The 16,826-nt window shown below is 31.0% G+C and overlaps 1 protein-coding gene across 1 annotated transcript; it reads right to left on the reverse strand.

Annotated features, from left to right (window-relative positions):
• Positions 1 to 5,062: 5,062 nt before the first annotated feature.
• On the reverse strand, positions 5,063 to 7,440 carry LOC123199747 (methionine gamma-lyase-like). The gene is made up of 3 exons (XM_044614798.1): positions 7,019 to 7,440; positions 6,541 to 6,942; positions 5,063 to 5,696 (listed from the first exon to the last, which is right to left on the reverse strand). The coding sequence occupies exons 1-3, from the start codon at positions 7,395 to 7,397 to the stop codon at positions 5,134 to 5,136; spliced, it is 1,344 nt and encodes a 447-aa protein (XP_044470733.1). The 5' UTR covers positions 7,398 to 7,440; the 3' UTR covers positions 5,063 to 5,133.
• Between the last annotated feature and the right edge of the window lie 9,386 nt (positions 7,441 to 16,826).

Consider the following 16,826-nt stretch of genomic DNA (forward strand, 5'->3'; position numbering starts at 1 on the left):
AAATATTATTAAATCAATTCGTTTAACGAGTTTTAAACACCAATAATGATAACAATATAATGAAATTGATACTAGAATAAGCATGAAAATATAAGAACATAGGAAATTTATAGTGATTCAAAAATTAAAAAAAAATGATTGCCTACATTCATGGTGAGGGATAGAAAACTTTTTACTATTATTTAAGAAGAGATTTACAGAGATACACAATTTTCAATTACAAAATTAAGCGCTCTCTCTCTCACTGACGACCCTTTTCTCCTTACCTCTCTATCATATAAAACCCACATTCGACTGGCAGTGATGTTAGATACAACCTCGACAAAATCATATGTGTCCATCTCTATCCACCAAGGTAAAAGCTTTAGATGCCACACCATCACGATATGTACACGCACAATTTGACTAGAAAGCCATATATTGGAAAGTACAGTATTATTTAAACAAAATAATCCTATTTTCTTATGTGATATATGGAAAACTCATATAACACTTCTATATTAGCCAGTTGCTTTGAAACATATATATTCAGATATTTAAATATATATAATAATCATATGCATGCATGTGAGGAGTAAAAGAATATATAAATAATGTCATAAATGGTTATCAATCCCCGCACAAACGATTAAAGGTCTTACAAGGGAAAACAAAAGCCCAATATAACCAAGTACAACCTGCCTACAGGCCGCCAGAAGGCGAGAGCAATGGCGGCAAGTCAAATCCTTGGATGTACTCAACTTCCTACCTCTCCATGAAAAGCCCTTTAATGGGAATATTTCAGATGATAATAACGTGTACATGTAGCATTGCCCTTCGCGAAACCTTGCAATTCAACACGTGGAAATATATATATGTCATGCAGGCTTTGCATGAGAAGAAAAGAGTTCAATCTTGCCAAGAACAACTTTCCGGGACACTAAAGAATAAGTTTTTCAAATGCATACATGATTGTGCCGGAAAGTCATCCTTGGCTACACTGCTCTCTCCACCTCTCCATGCCAAGCCTCGTGACATTTATTTCTCTTGCAATTTTATGAACTTGGCTATATGTCGCACCGTGTGTTCTACAAGATATTTATAGGCTGAGAGAGAAAGAATAAAATGTGGAAATTAAATTCCCTAACAAATTAAGGCGATGGCTATATGCCATGTACAGCCCCCATTTCCATTATTGGTAGAAAGAGGCTATGAATCATTTCAAGAATGAATATAGAAATAAATCTTGCAAATATAAGCCAAATAAGCAAACAATTAATGTACAAATCCTCTGTTTCAATATATGTAAAGGGAATGAGCTTTTTCTGATTTATATTTCCAAAAGTATACGTCTAATAGTTATAGATGGATAAATGTTACTGTATTTAGAGAACAATGAAATAATGGATTGGACATGACATAAGTGTTCAACATTATATGAATAATTACACTATCTTAAAACTTAGACCAAATATTAACCCCATGTGACAGAATTGTCTCAAGCTTAATCGTCTTTATCCTATAGGATTCAAACGCTCTTATAAGACTCATGTGGCCAATACATGTCTTATAAGAGACTGAAAACTTATTTTGACTAGAAGATCATACAACTATTTTTGCAAATAAGTTGAGTTTCATATAATAGTAAAATCTGAATATAAAAAGATCAAGTATTGGTAGATCTCACGTCTTACAACAAAACATAAAACAACTATAAAATGCAAGTCATGGGTAGTGAAAAACCTTCATGAAGTGAAATACAAAATACGCAACACGACATGCAAAATGAAATAATGTTGGTGATTCGGAGGGGGAAAACTATACAAGTGTGAGTTGAAAGTCTCAAAGAATGTATAATTTTATAAAAATAATTCTTGAAAGCCATTAAAAATAAGTATCTCTTTTGAAAATTAATAAATCAATTTATTTGATATTGTTATTCTCCCTTAGATATAAATATATGATGTATAAAAAGAAAACTCTCATCTCAACTAGTATCAATGAAAAATATCTGTCATACCTGATGGGAGTCCTACACACATGGAAAACATCTGAAACTTGTCATACCTAGCGAAGAGCTCATCGCTTGGGCGAAACAATTAAAATTGTCATAAGCAAGCACGAAGCCATAACTTAATATATGGTTTTTCACAGCGGATGAGTATTTCATAGGATAGTTTTGACCTTTATAATTTCTTTACTAAATATAACGTATCATTCTTTCTCAATATTATTCGAATAATATTATTTATTATTGCTCACAATACTATACATAATACTGTTAATAAATATTCCCATTAGGGGGCTGAAACTAAATATTTTGGGCCAAAGAATTAGCCTCGTGCTTGCCTAACCCAATTGGCCCAATATCACTCTTTTTTCTAAAAATTAACCTTATATCTTGTTCTACGGTCGTACTTTGTTATATTCAAATATATGAGAATTGCATCAAATAAACAATTAACTAGGAGATTAGAGACTAGACACGTCATTTATATATAGTTCAAATCTAAGTGTGAGTAGAGCCCTTCCATCTAGAAATATTAAGATGAGAAACATTTGATAGTTTCAACCATTCTCATATCTGCTTAACATATTATTCCAATCTCTTATTATGATGAGATCACATTATATATCTACCTCCTATGATTATCTCCTATTTCAATAAGATAATTTCATAGTTAACTTTCATTTAGATGTCTAGTTTCATTGTACAAGGATCTTTGTGTATTCAATGAGGTAATTACATTATCATCTTTTCCTCTTGTCTCATAAATGCATGATTATAAAGAGGTAAATTGAAGACAATTTGTAATCACTTATCGTTACTCTATTAATTTTACATAAAAGAGAATAGTGAATCCTGAAAACACCAAGAGTAGAAAGCAAAATCTATAGAATAAGATACTATCTATGTGTTCAAGTTACGTCAAGGAAAGGGTGAAAACATTTCTAGCTCATAGTTAGGTAGCTCAAGATAGCATGCATGATCAGTATGATTGCACCATAGTTGGAAATATAAGTCTTTAGGTCATTACAAGGGGACACCTATGAGATACTCTTTACACTACCTGTAGTAGGGCATGGTCTACAAACTAATATAGGACAATTGATTTCCAATCATCCGTAGTAGAGTGTGGTAAGCTGTAATAGGATCGAATTAGATTGCAGTTTAATAGTGGTGTTGGGAGTGGACTACATCGTTATGATACTCACATGACCAATGTGCCATATCCTTGTTATGATTTAGTTTAAATTATAGTTCAGATCTAAGTTTAACAAGCTTTCATCTATAACATGTGTAGTGAAAACAAGATCCCAAGGGATCATCACATATGTGACATGGCTACCAAATTAATGAGATAGGTTTGTGAGAAGTAGTAGGTTTCGATAGTTCAAATAATCAAATATGGGTTACGTCATCCAAGTAGAGTAAACAGTTTACTCTCGATGACTACTTTAGGGGGAATCAAGTCTGAGGGTAAAAGAGAAAATTATTTAAGTTTAAGTTAAGTTCCTATTTATTAAGTGTTTATCACTCACCCTTTCCTATTTTATCTATGTAGGAGATAGAGCTGAGTGATGGATGCGGTGCAAGACTTCAGTAGACATGAGCAACAAGGGCAAATATATCAATTTATTTTATGTTTAATATATTTTTACGTTTTCAATAAACTATGGACAGTGAATTATTGCATTTTGGATAGTTGAACTTTTGTATTTTCAGTTCAGACATCATTTGTACGTTTTCCCAGCACTTTGTTTTTAAATAAAGGTTTTTTAGTCTTTCGTTATTAAAGATATTTTATTGATTTGTGTTCATAAATAATTGTGTTGATAATCAATGTTAGTAATGTTTCCATTTGGAGGAAAGTATTTTTAGAGAGGGTGTTATAACTTAGTTAAAATTCTTTTAAATTGAATAAAAAGATTTAACTTCTTTTTTGAAACCAAGTTAAACTCAAGCTAGAAGATTACTAATGTTGATTGGCAGAAAATGTTAGAGACAGAAGATTAACAAGTGTCTATTATATTTTTCCAGGAGATAATATGGTTCAATAGTTTTCAAGAAAGGAGAATATTGTTACCGTTTCTTAAACAAAGTCATAGTATATATTGAGCTCTGAGTCAAACAACTAAAGAAGTGGCTTGGTTGGGAAGTTTATTTTAAGAAATTGAAGTCTCATTCTTTGATAACATAATAGTTTGGTGTAACAATGTCAATGTTGGGTTCCTAGTCTCTAATTCAGCTCTTCACCCAAGAACCAAACATATTAAACTTGATGTACATTACATAGTATTATAAATTTTTCAGATCAGTAAAATTATGTACATATATTTTTGAATACACAAATGATGCATTATTATATGATTATAAGATTAAAAATCTTTTTTAAAATATAGAATACTGAAACCACATTTTAAAAGGAAATACTTTTAAAGCAAGTTTTCTAGATTTAGTTTTAAGTATCCAATTGAATATCGAGATGTGTCATAATTCTTAATTCAAAATTATCTAATAATATAATGACACATTATTTATGTATCAATTAGGTACTCAAAACTAGGTGTAGATGGTCTTATTGTTTCTTTTAGAGTAATGCGATGTGCACCCACTTTTAGTATCAAACTAAATACTCAGATAATGTGCCCGCTATTATGTGATTAGATGTTACTTTATTTTAAATTTAAAATTACATTATGATACATCATTTGAATATCTAATTAAGTACCGAAAAATAGGCATATGGTGTATATCGTTACATTTGTTGTGATATAATAGTAATTTTAGTAGGTGGGTTGAAATCATTTAAGTTGAAGATACAAGCATAGCGTAGCTTGAGATGAGGCCATTGAATTATAATGGTTGGCTGAAGAAGACAGTAATGTTGATGAATGATGGATGACAAGTTATGAGATGAATATGGGATGGTTCTCAAATCTGATCTTATGCTTTGCCAGTTTGCTCGCATACTAATAATAACATTATTAATTATGTGGTACTATACTAATAATAAGCTGATCTGGTAGGTGCTTTGTTGAATTGTTGAGATTTATTTATTTTAAGTTGGATTGCCACACAGGATCCAATTGTGTACAAAAACACCCGTACTCAATTATGCAGATATAAGAAAAAGCTAAAGTTTACATATATTAACCCAAATCCTGCATCCTAAGTAGTGCCTTTTCAAATTGGCTCCATTTCTGCTCCAATGTTCCAATGTATCCAATTGACATCCTAACCAAGCCTGGTGAAATCCCAGCCAGGGCTTTTTCTTCAGCATTCAGTTCACTACTAGTGCTGCTGCCGGAGCAAGACATAAGGGTTTCATAGTAGCCCAAGCTGACTGCCATGAAACCAAACTGAGTACAATTTTGCAGGTAGTTCATCAACCGGTTAGCTTTTTCTTCTGTTTCCATGTCCACACAGAGAAGCCCACCAAACCCATAGTCCTTGTTGGCCATCGCCTTCAGGAGCTCGTGCTGTGGGTGCTCTTCGAGGCCTGGGTACACAACTTTCATGCCTAGCCTCTCCATTCTTGCGGCAAAAGTCATTGCTCTGTGGCACTGCTCCTTCATTCTGAGGCCCAAGTGAGGAATTCTCTCAGCCAGGTCAAAGGCAACCTTCGCATTCATCGTTGGGCCTAGCAAAATCAGGGCTCCTTGTTGAAGATCCATCATGGAATTCACCAGACTCGCACGCCCACAAAGAGCCCCTGAAAACAAAAATCATAAAAAAAAAAAAAAAATTGATATGTGCACATACTTTTATGTATATAATTGAATATATAAATAATATATTATTAAATAGTTATATATTCAAATTACATTATAACAAATCATTTTTGTATCTAATTATATATATAAGAATATGCATCTAGATATAGTTTTATTGCAAAGAGACAAAAAAGGACAACATCCTTCATGTGTCAATTTGAATAGGAAGCCATACAAAGTAGCAACCTAACAGGGGCCAAATGATAATTTTCTACCTAAGGTTTGATGATGAAATGCTAATTCTCCCCTATTAAGTTTGCAATCAATTTCCACATATATATCAGAGAATAAAATTATATATACAAATAAATTATACAAATTTATTTTTATAAACTAAGTGACAAGTTATAATTAAATGATGAAATTATTTATTTTTTTCTTATTTTAAAATTATTTAATCAGATATTATCATATCATATTTTATAAAAGATAAATGCAACTTTACTCTTATATATTTTAAAAATATAATACTATACTTTATAAATAAGAGGTATGACTTTACGTCATACGTCTTCTTTATGTTCGAATTATTAAAATATTTTATTTTTAATTAAAATTAATATAAATTAAAATATAAAATTGTTTAAGAGATGACCAGGGAATTGACCTTTCCGGAGTCATTTTATAGAACCTTGGGCAAACAGTAGTCATAAAAAAAAGACAAGTCAAATAAGCAAGTCAATATTTATCTTATCATTTAGATCCATTATCATCATTTAAGTAACCTATATCCGGACGTTACGAACGTCAAGATCTAAGCATGTGCATGGTGGACAAATGTACCTGCAATAATGTCGGCGCCACCACTAATGAACTTGGAGATGCTGTGAACCACGACGTCGGCTCCCAGCCGAGCCGGCGAGAGGACCATCGGAGCAAATGTGTTGTCCACCACCACCGTCACTCCCTTGTCGTGAGCTATCCGGCTCAGCTCCGGAATGTTAGCCACCGTGAGTGTAGGGTTGGACATTGACTCAAAAAATAGCACATTGGTTTTCCCTTTCACGATTGCATTGTGAACCATCTCGTGGTTGCTGATGTCCACAAACGACGTCGTTATGTTGCAAGCCCTTGGCAAAAAGTGAGTCAGCAGTGCGTGGGTCCCACCGTAGAGTGTCCTTGATGCCACCACGTGTCCACCGCTGCTGCAAAGTTGCATCAAAACTGACGAAATTGCAGACATTCCTGCAATTCATATGATTTCTTGCATTAGGGTTATTAAATTTATGATAATTAGGCTTAGATTATGAATTTAAGATACCGCTGGCAGTGCAATAGGCGGCTTCGGTTCCTTCCAGGGCGGCCATCTGACGGCCGAGGTTTAAGACGGTGGGGTTGAAGTGACGGCTGTAGATGTAGAAGTCTCGATCGGGACCAAGCTCGCCGGAGAACATACGGCGCATCGTCTCAGGCTCCATCACGGTGAAGGTAGCGGAAGCTTCGATGGACATGTTAACACCACCGTGTTCACCGAACTCATGGCGGGCACTGGCTAATGCAGCAACGGGATCTTCGAAAGTGAGTGCCAAGCCTGAAAACATTGATTTGTTTGTGATGAAAAGATCATCGCCATCCAATTCATCAGGGTCGGATCTTTTCTTGTCGGATAAAACAAACTCATAAGTTTTGGGTTTGGCCATTGAAGGAGAAAATCAAGAAAACGCTTGGAGATATTAATGCTTCTGAGATGGTGAAGAAGGTGGTGGGTCAGATGCGCTATATATAGTGAAGAGAGTTTCTATTTGTATATATAAACAATAATCCTATACGTAACCATATTGAGTATAACAATATATACAACTTTATGTATATTATCAAATGATTAAATGATTTTAAACTAAAAATAAAAATAATATTTAATTATATTATGACACATCATATATGTATTTATTTGTGTATTTAAAAATCGATACGCATAAAATTGTTTATATACAAATAGGTACACATATGTGTCTCATCAAGTCTTCAAGTAGCTTTTTTAAAATTCTGTCAAATAAATAATTTGGCTTCTCAAGTCAAGATCAGGCTGGTCAGGTGGAACCAATTTCTGTCCAAGTGGAGAAAAAAAATAACCCTAGTTATAAAAGTTAAGTTTTCAAAACTTACAGTGAGAACAATGGTTAATTTTTAAAATTTAAGTGGATAAATAAAATAAAATTTTATCTTTTAAATTCTAAATTAAATGATAATTATACCTTTAGAATAAACGAATTTTATTAAATTTTATAGTTGACGGATGAATATTTGAATTTTTGAAACTTCATTAGTAGAAGTTTGATAGTAGATTAAATCTTGGGTAGGAGTAAGTGTTTTGGCCTTGGCATATAAGGTTAGGGCACCCTTGTAAATAGTCTATCAAATACATGTTAGATTTTATACACGTTAATAAAAGGAAAGAATGATTTTTCTTTTTGTCATGATTGCCGATTTGGCAAACACTATCAAACCATTTTATTTCTCTCTCATTGAAGAGAACATACTCCACGTTAGAAAATTTTCTAAATGTGGGCAAATATTAATACTATTTTAATTTAATAAAACCCAGAAAACTATATGCTTGTTCAGCCAAGTGTTCAGCCCGGACTCTGGAAACTACCTTTTAAGTGTTCAACCAAATGGATTTTAATAATGACGGAATAAATATTTCATTTTTTTACAGCCAAAGACAATATAATTGTAGTGTGAAGTGTATATCCCAGTAATTTTACTGGATACAGGGTTTTAGTAATGCAATGGAGATTTTGAATGTGCAGTACTATATTTGTAACAGTGAACGCTAAATTATAAATTATGATGCCGCATTATTTTAGTAATACTCAAGGTTTGGCTTAGAAATGTTACCATTGCAGAGTGTTAATTGAGTCTTGGTAGCATACTAGCTAGGAGTCTTGGGTTTAGGTTTATCAATTTATTTATTTAATTGAGGTTTTTTTTTTGGCTGAGATTGTTGATATTTCAAGGTGCTCTAAGTGCAAGAAGAAACTAAAGAGGCCAAAAGACTTATTACCACCCAAAGTATTATGTTTTCTCAAGTTTTCACTTCTTAACTTTGAAAATTTTAAATACCCATTCATAGACAGTTAAAGTTAACGGAAACCCATATATCATGGAAATTAAATTACCTAACGCGGAAATTAAATTCCCTAACAAATTTAAGGCCATGGCTGGAAATTCTCTGTTTCAGTATATGTAAAGGGAAAGAACTTTTTCAGATTTATATTTCTAAAAGTATATGTATAGTAGTTATAGATTGATAAGTGTTGATGTAATTAGGGAATAAATAAAATATTTAAAAATGAAATAATGGATTGGGCATGACGGAATTTGTTCATCATTATTTGGATAATTACATTGTTTTCAGACCTAAATCATAGACTAACCCAATGTGATAGAGCTTGTCTCAACCCTCCCTATCCTATAGGATTTAGATGTTCCTATAAGACTCAAGTGGTCGAAAAGTGTCATGTGCGAGGCTGAAAACTATTTTTGAATAAAAACATCATAATCAATTTCTGCAACTAAGTCAAGTTTCACTTAATTGCTAAGTTTGGAGAAAAGATGAAGTATTGGGTCTCTCATCTTAGTTACAACAAAACATAAGATATCTGGCAGAGTATTAAAACTTTCAAATAAAAAACTTAAGTTCGAGCTCTCTCATCTTAGTTGCAACAAAACATAAGATATCTGGCAGAGCATTAAAACTTTCAAATAAAAAACTTGAGTTCGAGCCTTTTCTCCACTTACCCAAAAAAAGAATAATAAGATATCTACCAAATGCAAGTCATGGATAGATAAAAATCCTCATGAAGTGAAATACAAAATATGTGACATGACACGCAAAATGAAATAACGTCAGTGCTTTAGAAGATGAAAACTATAAATAATGTCAGTACTTAAAGACCTTGACCTTGTATAAGTTTATAAAAGCAATATTCTTGAAAGCCATTAAAAATAAGTAGCTTTTGTTTTTTCAAATTATTAATTCAATTTATAGAACATAAACAAACAATTCAATATCACTAGTAAATCGTTTCCTATTAGCTAAACTTTATGAGATGATAGCTTATATATTTGATATTGTTATTCTCCCTCTGCTATAAATAAATGATATATAAAAGAAAACTCTCATCTCAACCAGTATCGAGGAGAAATATTTTTTTATTAAGAAATATAAACAAGAAAGGACACCGAAGCCTCAGACTTGAGACTCCAAGGAACAACCTAAGCAAAACTTAGCACAAACTGCTAAGATAACACACACAAACTAGGAAGCAAAAGGAACACGATCGTACCTAGTGGGTATCCCACATGCATGCAAAATAGGAGAAATATGTTAGACCTAACAAGCATTAACATCACACGGGTAAAACACCTAAAATCTGCTATACATAACGACAAGTTTATCACTCAAGCGAAACAACTAAAATTATTATACACATACACAAAATATTATATTGCTTCTAGCGATAGATTAGTATTTTTGTAAAATGGTTTTAACCTCTATAATCTCTTTACTAAATATAATACATCTTTCTTTTTCAATATCATACAAATAATGTTCATTATTCTTGCTCATAAAGACTATACTTAATACAATAGTAAATATTCCCATTAGGGGCTGAAACTAAATTTTTTGGGACAAGCAATCGGGCCTCAAGCTTACTTGACCTAGTTGGCAAGCCTAGCCATCGATGGTAGGGAGAGAATAGTTTTCTAATATAACATTTTTTCTTAAAAATTAACCTTATATCTTGCTCAATGCTCATACTTGGTCTTAATCAAATATAAGATAATTGCATCAAAGAAGCAATTAACCATGTGATCAACGACTAAACATGTCATCTACACATAGTTAAAATCTAAGTGTGAGTAGATATCTTCCATCTAGAAACATCGAGAAGAGAAACTCTTAACAATTTTAACTGTATTTATGATCTCTTTAACTTGTTATTCCAATCTCTTACTATTAGGATATTTGATAAGTAACTTTTATTTAGATGTCTAGATTCATTATACGAGGATCTATGTGTAATAAATGATGTAATTACATTATCATCATTTCCTCTCATTTCATAAATACATGAAAATAGAGTGATAAATTGAAGACATTTTGTAATAATTTGTTGTTACTATATCAATTTACATCATAGAACTCAATAATATAACATTAGACTTTCTAGTAGTATACCAAATCACTTGAAAATGTTATGTTCATGATTATTTGCTTATATGAGATTCAACACTTCATCTTACATTGTTGGCAAAATTTTCACGGTTTACATATCTTAAATATTAAAACTACACTTCTTAAAGACTTATGAGTAGTATTGATGGAGTTAATGTTTTATTTCAATCTCGGGTTTTGAAAGCTTGGTTTATCAAACATTTTCAAGCTTAAGGCTATTTCGGGTTTGTTCTTGTAACTTTAAAAATCTACAAAACACCCTACAACCTTAATAACTTAATAGACAAATTTTTTGGTCTTAAGAAATGTCTCTATGGGTTCTTTAATTTTATTTTTCATAAATATTATCATAAAATTAATAGAAAACATGCGTGAAAAAACATTTCGTAATTTTTCGGAAATCAAATTACTATACAACTTTAATAAACAAATGCAAAGTCAATAGACAATATTGTCAAGTTTTAGCATATTAGTTAATTGATCTCACTAATAAAATTAGATAGTGGGTTTAAAATTATTTTCAAAACGTTATGAGTGGAATAACGTTAATGAGGCAACCCTTGGATGGAAAAACGTTGTTCAACCCATATATACATTACATTGAATTAGAATAGATTAATAGTGAGTTTGGTTTGGGGTAATAATTGTTACCTTAGGAATCGATTTTTTATTAATTACTGATATTACCTTATTTGATATGTTAGACAATAAAATATTCTCCACTAAGGTGATGTGGCAAGTCACTTCAAGTATGAGAAGATTATCAATGTAATCTTAATTGTGTTACAATTTTAATTTTTTATATAAATTTAGTTTAATATATTAAGGATGTTTAAGTAAAATAATATCGCAACATTCTTTTCTTACTTTCAACTAAATATAATAATTATATGTATATATTTATTTACTCAAACACAATATTATTTTATATCCATTAATTTTTAGGGGGTGTATAGTTTGGGTAATGTTTTATTACCAAAATTGAAAAATTACATTGAAAATAAATTATTTAGAAGATTATTGGACATAAGTGATTACTGTGTTTGATAAAATTTGTAAAAATAAGTAGGTATAAATAATTATTATGTTTGGTTAGAGGTAATAAAAGAATACTAGCAAATTAATTTACTTAAATATCCTTGGATATAATTATTCTAAAATATTTTTTTATATTACTTGTTATATTAATTGAAAATGATGTTACTTTTGTTCTAAAAAATTAATAATTAAGAATATAATTAAGATAATTTTTTAATACTTAAGGTGAATGTGATAATCAGATTACCACCTACATTATTTATCACATCACCATTAGTAGTAAAAGATTACTATAATTACTAACAAACTAGATAAAATAATATAACTAATAAAAAATAGATTATCAAAATAATCTTTGTTTACTAGAACCAAATAGCCCCTTAAGATAATTTATTTTCATGGTGATCTTTTGATTTTAGTAATAAAAGATTACTTAAATCAAACATAGTCTTAGTTTTATATTTTCAATTTCACAAAGTTAAAAACTAGACTCTTTCTCACAATAGTATAAGATGGATTCATTTCAAGAAATATATATGAACCTTAGAAGGCCAGTGACACGAGGCAATAGGGAGATATGATGGGGATCCTGAGAACACATGATGTGAATATTGGATGATGCAAATCTCAGTAGAACCAAAACCCAAAAGTTAATTGTTGATATTACAAAACCCAAAATCATATAAATTTCACATAAAAAGTCCATATTTTTTAATATATGATCAATTTTGTATTGTGACAAAATGTTGTGTACTCTTGTAGTAATTCGCTATATTGACATTCATCAACTATAAATTATAAAGAGATTTATTAATACTCCAAGTCCGACTTTGTTGATTGTTACCATAATAGGTAGGAGAAAAATAAAAGAAATTATAAATAGTTGCTTGTTCAGTTGCTAGAAGAATAATTATATTTTGTTACTTTATATATGTGATGTGAAATTCTCACAAACATAATAAAAGTGAAACCACGGGGATATTAATTAAAATAGCTATTTATTTTGCCTTTTATATATATATAACTATATTTTTTTTAATTATATAAATATAGCTACTTTTAAGTTGACTTTGCCTTTAAAAGACAAAAATTATAAGATTTTGGGTTGGTTGGGTGGTTGGCCGGTCGGTCATAGTCGACTGACCAACCACCCGGCCAATTAATTTTTAAAAATAAATTGGTTGACCGATCAATTTTTTAAAAATAAATTGGTTGACTGGGTGTTTGGTCGGCTGACAACCACCTGACCAACCTTCCTACTGTCAAAGTCATAAAAAATTTTCATATTTTCATCTCATATTTTAGTCTTAGTTAGATGAGTAGGTGAGTTTTATATCTTGATTGAATGAGCTTATATTTGATTGGGTGAGTACAAAGTCTAACGATATTTTAAATATTGTATATTTTAGGCTATATATGCATGAAAGGAAAAAGAAATGGCTATATATGTATACAAGGAAAAAATAGGTTATTTGAATTAATACCCCGAAAACACGTGATATGACACATATTTCAACTAATAAAAAATATCAAATATATATATATATATATATATATATATATAATGAAATATAGGGTTTCCAAAAGTTTATATTTGCTCTAATTGATGACAATATAATAAAATTGATACGAGCTACAGATAGAATAAGCATAAAAATATAATAACACAATAAATTTATAGTGGTTCGAAAATAAAACAAATAATTGCCTACATCCACGTTGAGGGTGAAAAATATTCACTATCATCTGAGAAGAAATTTACAGAGATCTTAAATTTTCAATTATGATACTGAGCTATCTCGTTTTGTCAACCATTTTCTCCTCACCCTTATCGTGTAAAGCCCCACATTAGACAGAATCTGTTAAACAATCCAAAAACTATAAACATATTACAGGTATACAATATTCCTCTCACCAGCTGGTTGATAGATCTAGCCTAAACAAAATCATACGTGTTCTTCATCTCCATCGACCAAAATGAAAGCGTCAGATGATACATACACAATAAATTTGAAAAGAAAGTGTATATATTGGAAAATATAGTATTATTTAAACAAAATAATCCTATCTCGATGCTATTGTATTTTTCTTCTATGATATATGAAATCTTTCCGGATCAGCCAGTTGCTTTTGAAACATTTATGGTCAAATATTTCAGCTATAATTATCATATGTATGCATGTGAGGAGTAAAAGAATATATATATATAATGCCATAAACGGTCATCCATGGCTGGACAGCCTGTAAGAAACAAACGATTAAAGGTCGTACAAAAGAAGAAGAAAGTCCAAGATAGCCAAGTACAACTTGCCGACAGGCCGCCAGAAAGCAAGAGCAATGGCGGCAAGTCATATCCTTGGATGTACTCAACATGCAAATCCCCTTAATGGGAAATTTCGGATGATAATAACGTGTACATGCATTATCACCCATCGGCAAAACCTTGCAATTCAACATGTGCAAATATATTTATTGCCAGCAGGCCTTGCATGAGAAGAAGAGAGCTCAGTCTAGCTAAGAACAACTTTCCGGGGCACTAAAAGAATAAGTTTCTCTAATGCATATGATTGTGCCGGAAAGTCATCCTTGGCTACACTGCTCTCTCTACCTCTCCATGCCAGGCCTCACGACATTTATTTCTCTTGAAGTTTTATTAACCTGGTTATATGTCGCACCATGTGGTTGATGAGATATTTATAGGCCAAAAGAGAACGTATGAAATGTGGAAATTAAATTCCCTAACAAATTATGGCCATGGCTGGAAATTTCGCTATATGCCATGTACAGCCCCATTTCCATTATTGGAATAAACAGGCTATGAATCATTTCAAGAACAAATATAGAAATAAATCCTACACATATAAGCCAACAAAGCAAGCAATTTATGTACAGATTTTCTGTTTCAATATATGTTAAGGGAATGAGCTTTTTCTGATTTATATTTCCAAATGCATACGAATAATAGTTATAGAATGATAAATGTTTCTGTATTTGTAGAATAAATTAAATAAACAGAAATGAAATAATGGATTAGGCGTGATGCAAATTATTCATCATTGTATGGATAATTACAAAGACTTCAGACTTGGACCAAAGATTAATCGGTGTGATTGAACCCCGTCACAACCCTCCCTATCCTATAAGATTCAGACACTCCTGTAAGACTTAGGTGGCTGAGACATGTCATGTGTGTGGCTGAAAGCTATTTTAACTAAAAATCATAAAACTATCTCTACATATAAGTCGAGTTTCATATAATTGCAAAGTTTGCAAAAATGATAAAGTATCATGTCTCATATCATGGATAGTTAAAAACCCTCATGAAGTGAAATACAAAATATGCAATACTATGCAAAACGAAACGATGTCGGTGATATGGAGAGAGAAATCTATACAAGTGTGAGCTGAAAGGCTCATAGAGTATATAAGTTTATAAATTTTTTTCTTGAAAACCATTAAAAATAAGTACCTTTTTTTGAAAATTAATGATTCAATTTGTAAAACATAAATAAAACATTCAATATCATTACTAAATTGTTTTCTATAGTCAAAACTTTACGAGTTGATACTTTACTAGTTTACTTATATATTTGATATTGTTATTCTCCTTCTGGTATAAATATATGATGCATACAAGAAAACTTTCACCTCAACCAGTATCCAGGAGAATTATTAGTCATACCTAGTGGGCGTCACACATAAATGCAAGGAGAAATATCTTAGACCTGACAAGTACTAACATCGCATGGACAAAGCACTTGAAATCTGTCATACTTGGCGAGGAGTTCATGCTCAAGCGAAACAACTAAAATTGTCATACGCATGCACAAAGCCAAAACTTAAAATCTGGTTTCTAGTCGCAGATGAGTATTTCTTAGGAATGCTTTAACCTATATAATTTCTTTACTTAATATGGCACATCATTTTTTTTCAATATCATTCAAATAATGCTCATCATTCTTGCTCATAAATACTAAATATAATACATTAAGTAAGTATTCCAATTTGGGGGCTGAACCTAAATTTCTTGGACCAAACAATTGGGTCTCGAGCTTGCCCTATCCAATTGACAAGTCTAAACACTAATGGTAGTGAGAGAATAGTTTTCCATTATTACCTTTTTTTTTTTTTCTTAAAAATTAACCATATATCTTGCCCAATGCTCATACTTTGTCTTAATCAAATATAAGATAATTGCGTCAAAGAAGTGATCAACTGGACATGTCATCTACACGTAGTTTAATCTAAGTGTGAGTAAAACCCTTCTATCTAGAAATATCTGAAAGAGAAACTTCTCATAGTTTTAACTATTCTCATGATCTTTTTAATCTGTTATTCTAACCTCTTACTATGATGAGATCACAATATATGTTTACCTCTTATGATTATCTCCAATTTCAATAAGATAATTTGATAATTAATTACGTTATCATCATTTCCTCTTATCTTATAAATATATGATTATAGAGAGGTAAATTGAAGATAATTTGTAATCACTTATTGTTACTCTATTAATTTTACATAAAAGAACTCAATAACATATAATTAGATATAAACTTTTAAGTTTTATGCTGAGTAACTACAAAACATTATGTTCATGATGCATTTACTTATATGATATTACACCTCTAATCTTACATTGTGTAGATTTCATTGTTTACATATCTTTAATATACAAACGACACATTCTTAAAGACTTAATAGTAATATTTAGAACCAGATTAGATGTCAACTTGATGGTTGGGGTTGTCCAGTCCAACCAACGATTATACCGTTTGATTGATGATCATATTGAGTAATTATTTGAAAATAATATTCAAAATAATTTTGTATACTGTATTATTAA

The sequence above is a fragment of the Mangifera indica genome, chromosome 16 (genome assembly GCF_011075055.1).
Source record: "Mangifera indica cultivar Alphonso chromosome 16, CATAS_Mindica_2.1, whole genome shotgun sequence".
NCBI classification, from domain to species: domain Eukaryota; kingdom Viridiplantae; phylum Streptophyta; class Magnoliopsida; order Sapindales; family Anacardiaceae; genus Mangifera; species Mangifera indica.

Excerpts from the sequence above, each read along its gene's own strand:
- LOC123199747 (XM_044614798.1), bottom strand. The coding sequence starts at position 7,397 with ATGGCCAAACCCAAAACTTATGAGTTTGTTTTATCCGACAAGAAAAGA. Across the intron at positions 6,943-7,018 it reads CGCCTATTGCACTGCCAGCG|GAATGTCTGCAATTTCGTCA; the intron begins GTATCTTAAATT and ends TATGAATTGCAG. Across the intron at positions 5,697-6,540 it reads TGGCGCCGACATTATTGCAG|GGGCTCTTTGTGGGCGTGCG; the intron begins GTACATTTGTCC and ends TTTTGTTTTCAG.